The sequence below is a fragment of the Lutjanus erythropterus genome, chromosome 6 (genome assembly GCF_056507025.1).
Source record: "Lutjanus erythropterus isolate fLutEry1 chromosome 6, fLutEry1.hap2, whole genome shotgun sequence".
NCBI classification, from domain to species: domain Eukaryota; kingdom Metazoa; phylum Chordata; class Actinopteri; order Lutjaniformes; family Lutjanidae; genus Lutjanus; species Lutjanus erythropterus.
Genome location: NC_139322.1, coordinates 28864407 through 28883045, shown reverse-complemented (window position 1 = coordinate 28883045; position 18639 = coordinate 28864407). Strand labels below are relative to the sequence as shown.

Here is an 18639-nt window from a genome sequence, read left to right as displayed (position 1 = left end):
TATGAAATCTTTTACAGAATACAGTGATTTGTTGTGCATCAAATTCCATAAACAATGACACATGATACAGATCACACAATATAATAAGATATGAGCTAAAAATATGTTCCTGTCACTGTCTCTTACCTTGACATCCTGTTTCTTTGTGAATATATCCAGGAGGAATCTTATCAGCTCCTGAAGGTTGAGAGATGATCCAGAGAACAGCAGAGGGAAGCAAATTCCCCTTGATGAGGTTTGTTAGCAGCACATCCATCGAGGCTGCCTCTTCTATATCAGTCAGCTCTACATTGTTCTCAAAGTCCAGAGGAAGTTCACATGTTTCCAAACCATCAAGAACAAAAGCTACTTTACTCATGTTGTAAATGTAAGCTCTTCTATGTTTAATGTCATTGAGTTTATGACGAAGCAGATCTTTCATGCTTTGATCTTTGTCTCTTCTTGAATTCAGCTCAGTGAAATCAAATGACACTATAAAGTCAATGTTTTTGTTGGATTTTTCTTCGGCCCAGTCGACCATGAACCTCCTTGTCTGGAATGTTTTACCAACACCAGCAACTCCTGTCATTAGCACTGTCCGTGGTTCATTGTTCTTTGACTTCTGAAATAATGCATCATAGGTTTGTATTAGGTCTTTCTTTTGTCCTTCTATCTTGTAGAGTTCGGTGTCATTTTCATTTTTTCTCAGTTCTTCTTCATACTTCTTGGTGATTGTCCTCTTCAGGTCTGCCATGAGTTCATCTTTGAAATCTTCGTTTAAAGAAATCATAAAGACATTACAATGAAAGCAAAGTGCAGAAATTGAATTTTTTTTGCACTCCTAAACGATATAATTGCAGAGGTATAAAATACAGTGTCATATGATGTATTGTGTTATATGTGCAGTTAAAGCCAAGACAATAAAATTGCATGAGAGTAACTAAATAGAAGTATGAATTTGCACTGAAATGAAACTTGGTAAAGTTTGTAAAAGATTTTCAGTAATTTTGTTATTTGCCATAAATTGCTCAATCCAACAGAAAGAATTACACATATCACACAAGACAGAATATGAGTGAAAATATGAAAATATGTTCTTGTCATTGTTTCTTACCTCGACATTCTGTCACTTTCTGAATATAGTTTTTGGGAATCTTATCAGCTCCTGAAGGTTGAGAGATGATCCAGAGAACAGCAGACGGAAGCAAATTCCGCTTGATGAGGTTTGTTAGCAGCACATCCATCGAGGCTGCCTCTTCTATATCAGTCAGCTTCTTGTTCTTCTTAAAGTCCAGAGGAAGTTCACATGTTTCCAAACCATCAAGGACAAAAGCTACTTTACAGTCATCGTACTTGTAATCTCCTGGATGTTTATCATCACTGAGTTTATGATGAAGCAGATCTTTCATGCTTTGAACTTCGTCTCTTCTTGAATTCAGCTCAGTGAAATCAAATGACACTATCAAGTCAATGTTTTTGTTGGATTGTCCTTTGGCCCAGTCGACCATGAACCTCCTTGTCTGGAATGTTTTACCAACACCAGCAACTCCTGTCATTAGCACTGTCCGTGCTTCAGTTTTCTCTGGCTTCTGAAATAATGCATCATAGGTTTGTATTATGTCTTTCTTTTTCCCTTCTATGTTGTAGAGTTTGGTGTCATTTTCATTTTTTCTCAGTTCTTCTTCATACTGCTTGGGGATTGTCTTCTTCAGGTCTGCCGTGAGTCTGCGTATTTCTTTACCTAAAAAAACAATAAGAGGAAGCAGAATGCAATAATGACAAAATGTTTCCACTCCTACACAATATAATGACATCTATGATATACAATGAAAATGGCATAAGAATATATTTTGAAATATAAGTATGAATTTGTTTTGTGTTTAATTTTAATTTTACAAAATATATTGATTGTAAAGTTAATCTGTGTTGCTCCTTGTTTGAGTACCTAAAGCTTTGGTCAAGCTGTGCTCATCCTTATCATGGTCACATAAGGTTTGTCGGATTAGAAAGCTCTTCTTACTCAACTCTACTTTTGCAGCACTGCTTTCTTTTATTATTTTTTAATAAGAGAACATTGAAACACAAATCAGAAACATTAAAGTGCTCCATTAACTACATTAACTGTCAGTAAGGATAATCTGACTCTTATTACATCCGTAAACTTACATCGTATTTCTGTTGTCCTGTCCACACATGTATCAGGCAACACATTGGCAGCTGAAGGTCGGGAGGTTATCCAGAGCCGGGCAGAAGGAAGCAGGTTTCCTCTGATGAGGTTTGTCAGTAGTACATCCACTGAAGCTGGTTCTCTGACGTCAGTCAAGGTGTCGCCGTCATCAAAGTCAAGATGAGGTTGGTAGGCATCCAATCCATCCAAGACAAATAAAACTTTGAACTTTTCAAAGTCAGAGATTACAAATTCCTTTGTTTCCTTGAAGAAATGATTGAGAAGTCCCACCAAAGTGACTCTTTTCTCTTTCATTGAATTGAGGTCAGAGAAGTTAAGTGGAAAAATAACTTCATCATCATCCTTGGTTTTGCCCATGAGGCCCTTTACTGAATCTACAAGCCAAGTTGAAAATGACTTTTTGTCACTTTCAGCCCACTCTTTTATGAATTTCTGCACACGGAAGGATTTTCCGATACCAGCTACTCCGATAGTCAGCACAGTTCTTATTGGTTTTCCTCCTGTATCTTTGAAGATATCAGTTACTGCACCTACTCTTGTCACTGATTTTGCCACAGTTCGTCCACTTTTCTTTTCATCACTGACCTCACTGCTTCTGTCTTCTCTCATAATGTGTTCTGTGTCTTTTTGGTTAGGATGATTTATGTTTTCTTGTTGCCTGTTTTCCCTAAGAAATCTTTCTTTTAGGGTTGATATCAGCTTCTGTCGTCGCTTCGAGGTCTCTGAATAAACAGAACAAGGTTCAACACGTTATTAAGTTATATGAAGAGTAAAAGCTGAATTAATCAGTTTATTTTTAATATCGTAAGAGCAAGTACTCTGAACATAGCCAACCAAAAATATTTATAGGCCATTCAGGCTGAGCCGCCAACCCAAAGCTTCAGAATTTGACGTTCCAGAAATGAGAGCCAACAATCAACTGTCTTTCTCCAGAATCACTTGTAACTGCTTTAAAGTAACAGGTGTTTCAATAAATAGTTCACTTTTGTTTAAACACATTGCTTTGTAATGAACTACAGCTCAGGTAAGGTTTATGAAACCTGCTGTGAGTTAGTGTGTTATTTCTTTACCTAAAGAAACAAAAAGAGGAAGCAGAATGTGGAAATTACAAAATCATTCCACTCCTACACAATATAATGACATCTTTAACATACAATGAAAATGGCATAAGAATATATTTTGAAATATAAGTATGACTTTGTTTTATGTTTAATTTTAATTCATTTACAAAATGTATTGATTGTAAAGTTAATCTGTGTACCTAAAGCTTTGGTCAAGTTGTGCTCACCCTTATCGTGGTCACTTTCCTTGGAAGGTTTGCTGGCCAACGTCAAGACCTGCTGTGGACTTCAACAAAGACAAAACATTTTTTATGTTTGTGTCAATACAGAAAGATACTTTTACTTTGAAAAAGATGAGTATACTTCATGTTGGAGGTGAAATGATGAAATGCATCTTGGAGATTTGACTGCTTTGCTTTGTTTGTTCTTTCAGAAATTCATGTGCCTTACAGCAATCACCAGATAACATAAACAGACATCAGATAGCAGACATCACTGATGTGACAAACAACAGCTTATATAACAAACACTCATAGAACAAACAACTTTTAACAAAACCAACAACATCAACGCCACAACAATACTATACATATATACAGCACCTGCTATCAAAGTGCTCTCCATACTATAAAGTACAGCATCCTCACACACAGAGGTTCAGTTTTCTTTTTGTTTCACAGCAGTACAACACTAGTTGGTCCACTAGAGTGGAGAGCAGCTCAACCTCTCGTAAAACCTCAGTTTAGTTCTTCCCCTAAACTTAGATTAGATGTTTGTGTCAATAGAAAAAGATACATTTAATGTGACAAAGATATGTATACTTCTTCATGTTTGAGATGAAATGCATTTCACACACTTCACTGCTCTGCTTTGTTATTTTCTCATGTCAACAGTGATGCTGACAGGTGCGTGTCCTGCATCTCTGACGTGTTCAAATCCAAAAGGTCACAGTTAATAATGCGACAGTGTGAACAACACATTTTTCAGTGTTTCACTTGGTTGCTATAGTTACCTAGCTGAATTCCCAAAATGCATTTCTTTGGTCAGCCATAATGGGTGTAGATAAGCTCATGTTGCATAAAATATATATTGAGTAGTTACAGAAAGGCTATATTGTGTTTGCTGCCACAGAAAAGTCCCTGTTAAGAACGTGAAAAGCTAATGTTAGCTAGTACAGCAGCAATAGCAGCTACGAGTCAGGCTCAAGACAATTAAAATAGCCCAAAACTGAAGGTCTCCCAGACATGTTGGGGAGTGCAGAGTAAGAAACCAATGAGATGACTGATCGTTTTCTCTTGTGATTTGTCTTCATCCACAGCAAAAAAAAACCATATGGATCATAGCTGGTAACTTACTAGCTCGCTGTCACAACAAACCCACTAAACTCTGTCACACACAGGTAACCATGAAGCTACCTTCCCTAAAGAGGAAGGCTTGGCTGGTAACAAACATGTGCAGTTGGCTGTGGATATTCAAGTCAATTCCTACCTTGAATTATTTCTCTTTTTCTAATTATGTTTTTATGTTGTCTTTCTCCTGTTGTCACCATTACCATATTGTGTTTGACTGACAGAGGGAGAGCTTGTTTGCACTTGTTACGGAGTGCACCTGGATGACGCGTTTCCACTTTTACATCAATCCCAGTTACTGTGATTGGTTTCCTTCTGTGAAGAACACAGTGTGTGGACAATTGCATTTTAGCAAAGAAAAACAGCAACACCTGACTTCAAAGCTATGCTTGGTCTAAAAGTAACAAGTAACGACAACCTTCCTAGAAATGTAGGGCAGTCAAAAGTATATTTGTCTTTGAAATGTAGTGGAGTGAAAGTCATAAGTTTCCAAAAATAAAAACAAATACTAAAGTAAAGTACAGATACTCAAGAAAATGTACTTTGTTACTGTCCACCACTGTCTTTAAAATCATTGTTAATATTGTTGAGCTTATTATTGTAAAACTTCGGTATTTCTCTTTGTATACTCAAAATAACTTACCCTGATTCTCCTTCATTGAAGTTGATAGGGTCACCCTTGGATTGGTCACTTTTCATGGAAACACCGCTGGGTGCAGGAGACACTGGTCTGTTGTTCTCAGGCCGTTGTCTTGGCTCAAGCCAGCTTTAAAACACATGACAAATTTCAACACTTTTAATGTCTTTAACATCATTGTTAATATTCTGGAGCTTAATGTTGTAAAACCTCTAGTATTTCTCTTTGTATAATCAAAATAACTTACCCTGATTCTCCTTCATTGAAGTTGATAAGGTCACCCTTGGATCGGTCACTTTTCATGGAAACACCGCTGGGTGCAGGAGACACTGGTCTGTTGTTCTCAGGCCGTTGTCTTGGCTCAAACCAGCTTTAAAACACATGACAAATTTCAACACTTTTAATGTCTTTAACATTACTGGGTGCAGCATTCACAGTGTTCTTCTGATACTTAAATTCATATAAATTGTTTTTTGTTATTCAGTAACTTCAACATATTTCAACCGATTCAAACATCAAACTTATCACCTCCATCAGGACATTATTACTGCAGCGGCTTTTGTTCATAACGTTCATATTTTCTGAAATATTACACCTTAAAATTCTGATTCCTATTAAATCCCATTCACCAAAAACTTTGACACCTAACTATTTCCACAAACATCAACCGATTCAAACCATTCAACAGTCAAAATTTTCCCATTGAAAATTAATTACAGTTCAAAATATTTCACTATTTTCAAATGTTAATTACTGATTCATACTTTCAGCTGGAGATTCCATTCAAACTGGAAAATGTCCCACATTTTTCTTACTTTTCAGGTATGATTCATCTTTTAAATCCCACTAAAACTTTAAAAATTATTAAACTTTTACTTAGTTATAATTGAAGTCAATTAGAAAACCCTTGAAACTCACTCATCTTCATCCTTTCACCATTACTTTACAAATTCACGTAGAAACTCCATTCAAACTTTCAAACCTTCATAATAATTTGGACTTTCACTGACTAATTCAATTTTTCAATATCTCTTTTATGTTTTATACACCAGCAGTTTAAAATCATGAAATTTTCAGCCTTTCTCTGGCTTTTACATTAGTGTGTATTGCGTGAAATCATTACAGTTACAGTGGGTGATATCATCACTAGAGTGGAGAGCAGCTGTAAAATTATCTGAAAATGTTCTCTTTAACTCGCTCCCATGCCCACAGTGTTCACTACACATACACAATTTATACATCAAATCGTAGGAAAAGCCATCCCTACGGCACATATGTGACTACAGAAGCAAACAGATTTGTAGTTTTGGCTTGCAAAGGCCTAAAAGGACAACAGCTCCAGCCAATTGCCCCATTCACTCCCATGTTAATTGACTGCTGGACGAAAGCTGCCATGACCATATTTCTGAGTCCACAGAAATAAAATTTACATGACCACATCTTGTCTTCTCACTCAGCATGTTTGTTTTGGCTGTAGCATTAACGGCCTTTCATTAAGAGGCAGAAGTTTGACAGGTCTTTTTGCCTCCAAACTCCTGCCTCAACTGTGTGTAGAGCAGGTGCCTGGAGTCCAATCAGTCACCATGGCAACCTCTAAAGCTGGGGACTCAGCTGATATATACTGAGGTCAGTAGATTACATAGAAAATCCACAAACAGATGACTTTACAAAACTTTGTCATCTAACTCCTTCGACATACTTTCAACTAGAGACTCCATTTAAACATGAAAAACTCCAGCTCATTGAGGACATGATTGTAATGACTTTTTTCATTCATAACATTCATTGTTTTGAAATTATGTTACCAAACAGCACCGCAATCTTGCTAACCTCCGGTCGTTAAAGCAAGCCTCCCTCACAGGCTCTACCCTCTCTGTAGGACTGTGGAACTGCCAGTCTGCAGTGAACAAAGCAGACTTTATTGCTGGTTATACTAACCACCTAGCACTTGACATCCTGGCTCTCACTGAGACCTGGATTAAACCTGAAAACAATGCTACCCTGGCTGCACTTTCAACCAATTACACTGTCTCCCATACCTCTCGCTCATCTGGGCGAGGAGGTGGGACAGGCCTGTTACTTTCCAGCAAATGGAAATATAATCAACTGGTACCCTTGGTCAAATACAACTCTTTTGAATACCATGCCATACTGGTAACTGCCGCAGTCAAAATCTATGTGATCGTTATTTATCGCCCACCAGGGCAAGTGGGTGACTTTCTAGATGAACTAGATAGTTTACTCTCATCAATCCCAGAGCATGACTGTCCCATGCTTGTCCTCGGGGACATGAATATACATTTGGACAATCCAAGCTCCTCAGACTTCCTATCATTAATACACTCATTTGAGCTACAACAGGTTCACAGTCCTCCTACTCACAAAGCTGGCAAAGACCTTGATCTTATCCTCATCCGAAATTGTGCCATAGATACACTGGTTGTTACGCCTCTACATCTCTCTGACCACTACTTCATTCAAGGTATGCTTCCCTGAACCAACCCCTAACCCAACCCCCATGGTATCCTTCCGCCGTAACCTCCGCATACCTCCCTCCCACCCACTTCTCCTCCCTTGTACCCTCCGCCCTTCCACAACCCAGCACTTTTTCCTCTCTGGAGGTTAATGATGCCACTGAGTCCTTGTGCTCTACACTGAGCTCTTGTCTGGATAGGCTGTGTCCCCTATCCACCAGACCCGCTCGATCCTCCCAGTCCCACCCTTGGCTCAATGATACCCTCCGGTCACTGCGCACCAACCTCAGAGCCGCTGAGAGAAAATGGCACAAAACAAAAGATTTGTCTGACTTGAACACATTCCAGTCAATACTGGCATCCTTCTCATCCAGCGTCACTGCTGCAAAAAAGGCCTTCTTTAATGAAAAAATTCACACTGCCACTGACACCAGAAAACTATTTTCAACCTTTAAAACTCTACTCAACCCTCCGCTGCCACCACCAGCAACCAACCTGACAGCAGATTCATTTGCCTCACTTTTTACTGACAAGGTGGCTACCATTAGCAGCCAGTTTACGGATCCGATTCAAATCAAATCAACATGCAGAAGGCCTACTGCATCTTTTTCTTCATTTACCCCTCTCACAGAGAGTGAGGTTTCTAAACTACTTGCATGTAGCCGTCCTACTACATGTCCCCTGGATCCTATTCCAACCAACCTCCTGCAATCCATAGCCCCCACTGTCACAGCAGCAATCACACATGTGATTAATGCTTCACTGACATCAGGAACATTTCCTACCGCATTCAAACAGGCTCGGGTAACACTGCTACTCAAAAAACCTTCGCTCCCTCCCACTCAGATGGAGAACTATCGGCCGGTCTCTCATCCTCCCGTTCTTGTCTAAGACCATTGAAAGGGCAGTCTTCAAACAGGTGACAGATTTCCTCGCTCAAAACAATCTCCTTGACCTCAACCAATCTGGCTTTAAAAGTGGCCATTCCACTGAAACAGCGTTGTTGTCTGTAACTGAGGCCTTAAAGGAAGAAAGAGCAGCAATGAAGTCCTCTGTACTCATCTTGCTTGATCTATCAGGAGCATTTGACACAGTCAATCACAGTATCTTACTAACTATACTCTCAAACATGGGCGTCACCAGTAAAGTGCACTCCTGGTTTGAATCCCACCTCACAGGGCGGTCGTTCAAAGTGTCCTGGCTAGGTCACACGTCTGCACAACACCACCTTGTCACAGGGGTGCCCCAAGGATCTGTGCTGGGCCCTCTCCTGTTCACTATATATACCACCTCGCTGGGCCAGATCATCCACTCACATGGCTTCTCATATCACTGCTATGCTGATGACTCCCAGCTCTATCTATCGTTTCCACCTGGTGACTCAACTGTCTCAGCACGAATTTCAGATTGTCTCTCTGACATATCTGCATGGATGTGAGCCCATCATCTCCAGCTTAACCTCTCAAAAACCGAATTGCTGGTTTTCCCTGCCAAGCCAACCATACATCATAACATCTGCATCAAAATTGACTCCCTATCCCTTGCTCCTATCAAAGTAGCAAGAAATCTAGGTGTCATGATTGATGACCAACTGACCTTTAAGGATCATGTTGCCTCGGTCACCCGGTCCTGCTGCTTTGCTTTATTCAATATCAGGAAGGTCAGACCATACCTAACCCAACAAGCTGCCCAACTGCTAATACAAACCATGGTTATCTCTCGCCTCGACTACTGCAATGCACTTGTAACAGGCCTCCCGGCCTGTGCTGTGAAACCGCTACAGATGATCCAGAATGCGGCGGCGCGTCTGGTCTACATTCAGCCCAAAAGGGCACATGTCACCCCTCTGTTCATTGAGCTACATTGGTTACCCCTGGCTGCCCGCATCAAATTCAAATCACTAATGCTAGCCTACAAAGTACTCAAAGGTTCTGCACCTACCTACTTAAATGCTCTCATTAAAGCTCATGTTACCCCTCTGCAACTCCGGTCATCAAAGGAAAGCTGCCTGGCTGTCCCAGCACCTCGCACAAGACAATCCAGACTCTTTTCATGCGTTGTGCCACACTGGTGGAATGACCTACCAAGCGCTACCAGAGCAGGGGCGTCCCTCTCTGCCTTCAAAAAGCTGCTGAAGACCCAGCTCTTCAGAGAGCATCTCCTGTCCTGATCTAGCGATACTGTTCTAGGGCCTCTTCTATGTAGCTTGATTGTTAATCCTCTTTTTGTAAGCCACTTTGGATAAAGGCATCTGCTAAATGCATAAATGTAAATGTAATGTAAATGTAAAATAACTTACCCTGATTCTCCTTTATTGAAGTTGATAGGGTCACCCTTGGATCGGTCACTTTTCATGGAGACATTGCTCGGTGCAGGAGACACTGGTCTGTCGTTCTCAGGCCGTTGTCTTGGCTCAAGCCAGCTTTAACACACATTAAAAAATTTCAACACAAGTAACGACAACCTTCCTAGAAATGTAGGGCAGTCAAAAGTATATTTGTCTTTGAAATGTAGTGAAGTGAAAGTCATAAGTTTCCAAAAATAAAAACAAATACTCAAGTAAAGTACAGATACTCAAGAAAATGTACTTTGTTACTGTCCACCACTGTCTTTAAAATCATTGTTAATATTGTTGAGCTTATTATTGTAAAACTTCGGTATTTCTCTTTATATAATCAAAATAACTTACCCTGATTCTCCTTCATTGAAGTTGATGGGGTCACCCTTGGATCGGTCACTTTTCATGGAAACACCGCTGGGTGCAGGAGACACTGGTCTGTTGTTCTCAGGCCGTTGTCTTGGCTCAAGCCAGCTTTAACACACATGACAAATTTCAAAACTTTTAATGTCTTTAACATCATTGTTAATATTCTGGAGCTTAATGTTGTAAAACCTCTAGTATTTCTCTTTGTATAATCAAAATAACTTACCCTGATTCTCCTTCATTGAAGTTGATAGGGTCACCCTTGGATCGGTCACTTTTCATGGAAACACCGCTGGGTGCAGGAGACACTGGTCTGTTGTTCTCAGGCCGTTGTCTTGGCTCAAACCAGCTTTAAAACACATGACAAATTTCAACACTTTTAATGTCTTTAACATTACTGGGTGCAGCATTCACAGTGTTCTTCTGTTACTTAAATTCATATAAATTGTTTTTTGTTATTCAGTAACTTCAACATATTTCAACCGATTCAAACATCAAACTTATCACCTCCATCAGGACATTATTACTGCAGCGGCTTTTGTTCATAACGTTCATATTTTCTGAAATATTACACCTTAAAATTCTGATTCCTATTAAATCCCATTCACCAAAAACTTTGACACCTAACTATTTCCACAAACATCAACCGATTCAAACCATTCAACAGTCAAAATTTTCCCATTGAAAATTAATTACAGAATGATTAAAGTTCAAAATATTTCACTATTTTCAAATGTTAATTACTGATTCATACTTTCAGCTGGAGATTCCATTCAAACTGGAAAATGTCCCACATTTTTCTGACTTTTCAGGTATGATTCATCTTTTAAATCCCACTAAAACTTTAAAAATTATTAAACTTTTTCTTAGTTATAATTGAAGTCAATTAGAAAACCCTTGAAACTCACTCATCTTCATCCTTTCACCATTACTTTACAAATTCACGTAGAAACTCCATTCAAACTTTCAAACCTTCATAATAATTTGGACTTTCACTGACTAATTCAATTTTTCAATATCTCTTTTATGTTTTATACACCAGCAGTTTAAAATCATGAAATTTTCAGCCTTTCTCTGGCTTTTACATTAGTGTGTATTGCGTGAAATCATTACAGTTACAGTGGGTGATATCATCACTAGAGTGGAGAGCAGCTGTAAAATTATCTGAAAATGTTCTCTTTAACTCGCTCCCATGCCCACAGTGTTCACTACACATACACAATTTATACATCAAATCGTAGGAAAAGCCATCCCTACGGCACATATGTGACTACAGAAGCAAACAGATTTGTAGTTTTGGCTTGCAAAGGCCTAAAAGGACAACAGCTCCAGCCAATTGCCCCATTCACTCCCATGTTAATTGACTGCTGGACGAAAGCTGCCATGACCATATTTCTGAGTCCACAGAAATAAAATTTACATGACCACATCTTGTCTTCTCACTCAGCATGTTTGTTTTGGCTGTAGCATTAACGGCCTTTCATTAAGAGGCAGAAGTTTGACAGGTCTTTTTGCCTCCAAACTCCTGCCTCAACTGTGTGTAGAGCAGGTGCCTGGAGTCCAATCAGTCACCATGGCAACCTCTAAAGCTGGGGACTCAGCTGATATATACTGAGGTCAGTAGATTACATAGAAAATCCACAAACAGATGACTTTACAAAACTTTGTCATCTAACTCCTTCGACATACTTTCAACTAGAGACTCCATTTAAACATGAAAAACTCCAGCTCATTGAGGACATGATTGTAATGACTTTTTTCATTCATAACATTCATTGTTTTGAAATTATGTTACCAAACAGCACCGCAATCTTGCTAACCTCCGGTCGTTAAAGCAAGCCTCCCTCACAGGCTCTACCCTCTCTGTAGGACTGTGGAACTGCCAGTCTGCAGTGAACAAAGCAGACTTTATTGCTGGTTATACTAACCACCTAGCACTTGACATCCTGGCTCTCACTGAGACCTGGATTAAACCTGAAAACAATGCTACCCTGGCTGCACTTTCAACCAATTACACTGTCTCCCATACCTCTCGCTCATCTGGGCGAGGAGGTGGGACAGGCCTGTTACTTTCCAGCAAATGGAAATATAATCAACTGGTACCCTTGGTCAAATACAACTCTTTTGAATACCATGCCATACTGGTAACTGCCGCAGTCAAAATCTATGTGATCGTTATTTATCGCCCACCAGGGCAAGTGGGTGACTTTCTAGATGAACTAGATAGTTTACTCTCATCAATCCCAGAGCATGACTGTCCCATGCTTGTCCTCGGGGACATGAATATACATTTGGACAATCCAAGCTCCTCAGACTTCCTATCATTAATACACTCATTTGAGCTACAACAGGTTCACAGTCCTCCTACTCACAAAGCTGGCAAAGACCTTGATCTTATCCTCATCCGAAATTGTGCCATAGATACACTGGTTGTTACGCCTCTACATCTCTCTGACCACTACTTCATTCAAGGTATGCTTCCCTGAACCAACCCCTAACCCAACCCCCATGGTATCCTTCCGCCGTAACCTCCGCATACCTCCCTCCCACCCACTTCTCCTCCCTTGTACCCTCCGCCCTTCCACAACCCAGCACTTTTTCCTCTCTGGAGGTTAATGATGCCACTGAGTCCTTGTGCTCTACACTGAGCTCTTGTCTGGATAGGCTGTGTCCCCTATCCACCAGACCCGCTCGATCCTCCCAGTCCCACCCTTGGCTCAATGATACCCTCCCGTCACTGCGCACCAACCTCAGAGCCGCTGAGAGAAAATGGCACAAAACAAAAGATTTGTCTGACTTGAACACATTCCAGTCAATACTGGCATCCTTCTCATCCAGCGTCACTGCTGCAAAGAAGGCCTTCTTTAATGAAAAAATTCACACTGCCACTGACACCAGAAAACTATTTTCAACCTTTAAAACTCTACTCAACCCTCCGCTGCCACCACCAGCAACCAACCTGACAGCAGATTCATTTGCCTCACTTTTTACTGACAAGGTGGCTACCATTAGCAGCCAGTTTACGGATCCGATTCAAATCAAATCAACATGCAGAAGGCCTACTGCATCTTTTTCTTCATTTACCCCTCTCACAGAGAGTGAGGTTTCTAAACTACTTGCATGTAGCCGTCCTACTACATGTCCCCTGGATCCTATTCCAACCAACCTCCTGCAATCCATAGCCCCCACTGTCACAGCAGCAATCACACATGTGATTAATGCTTCACTGACATCAGGAACATTTCCTACCGCATTCAAACAGGCTCGGGTAACACTGCTACTCAAAAAACCTTCGCTCCCTCCCACTCAGATGGAGAACTATCGGCCGGTCTCTCATCCTCCCGTTCTTGTCTAAGACCATTGAAAGGGCAGTCTTCAAACAGGTGACAGATTTCCTCGCTCAAAACAATCTCCTTGACCTCAACCAATCTGGCTTTAAAAGTGGCCATTCCACTGAAACAGCGTTGTTGTCTGTAACTGAGGCATTAAAGGAAGAAAGAGCAGCAATGAAGTCCTCTGTACTCATCTTGCTTGATCTATCAGGAGCATTTGACACAGTCAATCACAGTATCTTACTAACTATACTCTCAAACATGGGCGTCACCAGTAAAGTGCACTCCTGGTTTGAATCCCACCTCACAGGGCGGTCGTTCAAAGTGTCCTGGCTAGGTCACACGTCTGCACAACACCACCTTGTCACAGGGGTGCCCCAAGGATCTGTGCTGGGCCCTCTCCTGTTCACTATATATACCACCTCGCTGGGCCAGATCATCCACTCACATGGCTTCTCATATCACTGCTATGCTGATGACTCCCAGCTCTATCTATCGTTTCCACCTGGTGACTCAACTGTCTCAGCACGAATTTCAGATTGTCTCTCTGACATATCTGCATGGATGTGAGCCCATCATCTCCAGCTTAACCTCTCAAAAACCGAATTGCTGGTTTTCCCTGCCAAGCCAACCATACATCATAACATCTGCATCAAAATTGACTCCCTATCCCTTGCTCCTATCAAAGTAGCAAGAAATCTAGGTGTCATGATTGATGACCAACTGACCTTTAAGGATCATGTTGCCTCGGTCACCCGGTCCTGCTGCTTTGCTTTATTCAATATCAGGAAGGTCAGACCATACCTAACCCAACAAGCTGCCCAACTGCTAATACAAACCATGGTTATCTCTCGCCTCGACTACTGCAATGCACTTGTAACAGGCCTCCCGGCCTGTGCTGTGAAACCGCTACAGATGATCCAGAATGCGGCGGCGCGTCTGGTCTACATTCAGCCCAAAAGGGCACATGTCACCCCTCTGTTCATTGAGCTACATTGGTTACCCCTGGCTGCCCGCATCAAATTCAAATCACTAATGCTAGCCTACAAAGTACTCAAAGGTTCTGCACCTACCTACTTAAATGCTCTCATTAAAGCTCATGTTACCCCTCTGCAACTCCGGTCATCAAAGGAAAGCTGCCTGGCTGTCCCAGCACCTCGCACAAGACAATCCAGACTCTTTTCATGCGTTGTGCCACACTGGTGGAATGACCTACCAAGCGCTACCAGAGCAGGGGCGTCCCTCTCTGCCTTCAAAAAGCTGCTGAAGACCCAGCTCTTCAGAGAGCATCTCCTGTCCTGATCTAGCGATACTGTTCTAGGGCCTCTTCTATGTAGCTTGATTGTTAATCCTCTTTTTGTAAGCCACTTTGGATAAAGGCATCTGCTAAATGCATAAATGTAAATGTAATGTAAATGTAAAATAACTTACCCTGATTCTCCTTTATTGAAGTTGATAGGGTCACCCTTGGATCGGTCACTTTTCATGGAGACATTGCTCGGTGCAGGAGACACTGGTCTGTTGTTCTCAGGCCGTTGTCTTGGCTCAAGCCAGCTTTAACACACATTACAAATTTCAACACAAGTAACGACAACCTTCCTAGAAATGTAGGGCAGTCAAAAGTATATTTGTCTTTGAAATGTAGTGGAGTGAAAGTCATAAGTTTCCAAAAATAAAAACAAATACTCAAGTAAAGTACAGATACTCAAGAAAATGTACTTTGTTACTGTCCACCACTGTCTTTAAAATCATTGTTAATATTGTTGAGCTTATTATTGTAAAACTTCGGTATTTCTCTTTGTATACTCAAAATAACTTATTGGTCTTAACTGGTCTGTTGTTCTCAGGCCGTTGTCTTGGCTCAAGCCAGCTTTAACACACATGACAAATTTCAACACTTCTAATGTCTTTAACATCATTGTTAATATTCTGGAGCTTAATGTTGTAAAACCTCTAGTATTTCTCTTTGTATAATCAAAATAACTTACCCTGATTCTCCTTCATTGAAGTTGATAGGGTCACCCTTGGATCGGTCACTTTTCATGGAAACACCGCTGGGTGCAGGAGACACTGGTCTGTTGTTCTCAGGCCGTTGTCTTGGCTCAAACCAGCTTTAAAACACATGACAAATTTCAACACTTTTAATGTCTTTAACATTACTGGGTGCAGCATTCACAGTGTTCTTCTGATACTTAAATTCATATAAATTGTTTTTTGTTATTCAGTAACTTCAACATATTTCAACCGATTCAAACATCAAACTTATCACCTCCATCAGGACATTATTACTGCAGCGGCTTTTGTTCATAACGTTCATATTTTCTGAAATATTACACCTTAAAATTCTGATTCCTGGGGCGCCCCTATAGCTTAGTCGGTAGGGCGTGCGCACCATGTACTAAGGCTGTTAGTCCTCTGCAGCGGCCGCCGGTTCGAATCCCGCCTGCGGCCCATTTGCTGCATGTCATCCCCTGTCTCTTCACCCCCCTTTCCTGTCATACCTTCAGCTGTCACTATCATTAAAGGCAAAAAATGCCCAAAAAAATAACTTTAAAAAAAAAAAAAAAAAAAAAATTCTGATTCCTATTAAATCCCATTCACCAAAAACTTTGACACCTAACTATTTCCACAAACATCAACCGATTCAAACCATTCAACAGTCAAAATTTTCCCATTGAAAATTAATTACAGAATGATTAAAGTTCAAAATATTTCACTATTTTCAAATGTTAATTACTGATTCATACTTTCAGCTGGAGATTCCATTCAAACTGGAAAATGTCCCACATTTTTCTGACTTTTCAGGTATGATTCATCTTTTAAATCCCACTAAAACTTTAAAAATTATTAAACTTTTTCTTAGTTATAATTGAAGTCAATTAGAAAACCCTTGAAACTCACTCATCTTCATCCTTTCACCATTACTTTACAAATTCACGTAGAAACTCCATTCAAACTTTCAAACCTTCACAATAATTTGGACTTTCACTGACTAATTCAATTTTTCAATATCTCTTTTATGTTTTATACACCAGCAGTTTAAAATCATGAAATTTTCAGCCTTTCTCTGGCTTTTACATTAGTGTGTATTGCATGAAATCATTACAGTTACAGTGGGTGATATCATCACTAGAGTGAAGAGCAGCTGTAAAATTATCTGAAAATGTTCTCTTTAACTCGCTCCCATGCCCACAGTGTTCACTACACATACACAATTTATACATCAAATCGTAGGAAAAGCCATCCCTACTGCACATATGTGACTACAGAAGCAAACAGATTTGTAGTTTTGGCTTGCAAAGGCCTAAAAGGACAACAGCTCCAGCCAATTGCCCCATTCACTCCCATGTTAATTGACTGCTGGACGAAAGCTGCCATGACCATATTTCTGAGTCCACAGAAATAAAATTTACATGACCACATCTTGTCTTCTCACTCAGCATGTTTGTTTTGGCTGTAGCATTAACGGCCTTTCATTAAGAGGCAGAAGTTTGACAGGTCTTTTTGCCTCCAAACTCCTGCCTCAACTGTGTGTAGAGCAGGTGCCTGGAGTCCAATCAGTCACCATGGCAACCTCTAAAGCTGGGGACTCAGCTGATATATACTGAGGTCAGTAGATTACATAGAAAATCCACCAACAGATGACTTTACAAAACTTTGTCATCTAACCCCTTCGACATACTTTCAACTAGAGACTCCATTTAAACATGAAAAACTCCAGCTCATTGAGGACATAATTGTAATGACTTTTCTCATTCATAACATTCATTGTTTTTAAATTATTAAAGAGTTAAATCACCATTGTTTTCTAATGGGACAATAAAGATTATCCAGACAACTTTCCAAATCTTTGGCACCTATCTCCTCCCACATATTCTGGACTAGAGACTCAATTAAAGGATTAAAAAATCAGTCTCAATTCAGATGCCGGCTATGAATTTTCTCATTCATAATGTTCATCGTTTTTAAATTACTGTAATACTGGTACTGTTAATGTTATTACTGTTACTATGCCCCATGTTATTTAGTAAGCACGTCTGTTATGTTTAGATAATAATATTAAATAATAGTATTTGTTACGGAAATGTTACCTCCCACCGGGCATACGTAGGTGGCTTTAAGTTTCAGTTTCACTTCTGTATATGTCATTCATTGTGATCACTCGCTGGCTCTGGTGTGGACCTAAAAAGTTTATCTGCACTGGAGTTAGAGCGTTCCTTAGACTGTACAACTCCTGCAAACCCCAGTAAAAGAAGATAAACGCTACATCCCTAGTCCTGTGTAGTCCTTCATCCTGCACGACACATATCTGAGTATCCCCTGTTGGCGGTGGCTAACATTACAAAGCAACAATCATTCAAATATTACACATAATTCAAATGTTATTATATTATAAAGGCAGCTATTCAGTGTGGCGTCAGCCTTTCCACAAACATTCAAACATTCCTAATCAATTAAACTTGCAGTGTAGTGTGAGCATGCAGCATTCACACCCACAGTTTCAGCAGAACTTGATTTTCCAGTTGTTATTGTTGAGTTTATTGTTGTGAAACTTCCAGTATTTTTCTTTGTATAACCAAAATATCTCACTTCAGTTCTCCATTACTGAAGTTGAGAGGGTCAACTTTGGACCCTTTTTCAAGCTGGGTGCAGGAAACACTGGTCTGTTGTTCTCAGGCCATCTTTAACAAAGATTTAAAAAAAAAAAAAAAAAATAGCCTGGTCACACCAGCATTTTAAACAGCAGAGTTTCAGAGGAAAATCGGTGAATTTCAAAGGAACTGCTGTTCTAACACAGGTAGGGTGTGAAAGCATGGTACATGCTATGACCTTGTTCATCTGATTTGACTTTCATATCCTGTGTAAGTTCTACTTACCTGTCAGCTGATGTGGCCTCAGTCTGTTCCTCCTCCAT

The 18639-nt window shown here is 40.2% G+C and overlaps 2 protein-coding genes across 2 annotated transcripts in view; both read right to left on the bottom strand.

Annotated features, from left to right (window-relative positions):
* Window positions 1–1584, bottom strand: part of LOC146325505 (uncharacterized) — a 14487-nt gene extending 12903 nt beyond the window's left edge. Inside the window, exons 1-2 of the mRNA XM_084721563.1 lie at window positions 1094–1584; window positions 127–750 (exon numbers count right to left, since the gene is read on the bottom strand). Coding sequence (XP_084577689.1) covers window positions 127–750; window positions 1094–1535 — 1066 coding nt within the window. The 5' untranslated portion in view covers window positions 1536–1584. The remainder of the gene's footprint in view (window positions 1–126; window positions 751–1093) is intronic.
* On the bottom strand, window positions 1535–18639 carry LOC146325504 (uncharacterized). The gene is made up of 16 exons (XM_084719875.1): window positions 18602–18639; window positions 15713–15835; window positions 15156–15278; window positions 13978–14057; window positions 12932–13151; window positions 10619–10741; window positions 10378–10500; window positions 9988–10110; window positions 8810–8889; window positions 7764–7983; window positions 5462–5584; window positions 5221–5343; window positions 3429–3514; window positions 2146–2889; window positions 1669–1720; window positions 1535–1568 (listed from the first exon to the last, which is right to left on the bottom strand). The coding sequence occupies exons 1-16, from the start codon at window positions 18637–18639 to the stop codon at window positions 1535–1537; spliced, it is 2415 nt and encodes an 804-aa protein (XP_084576001.1).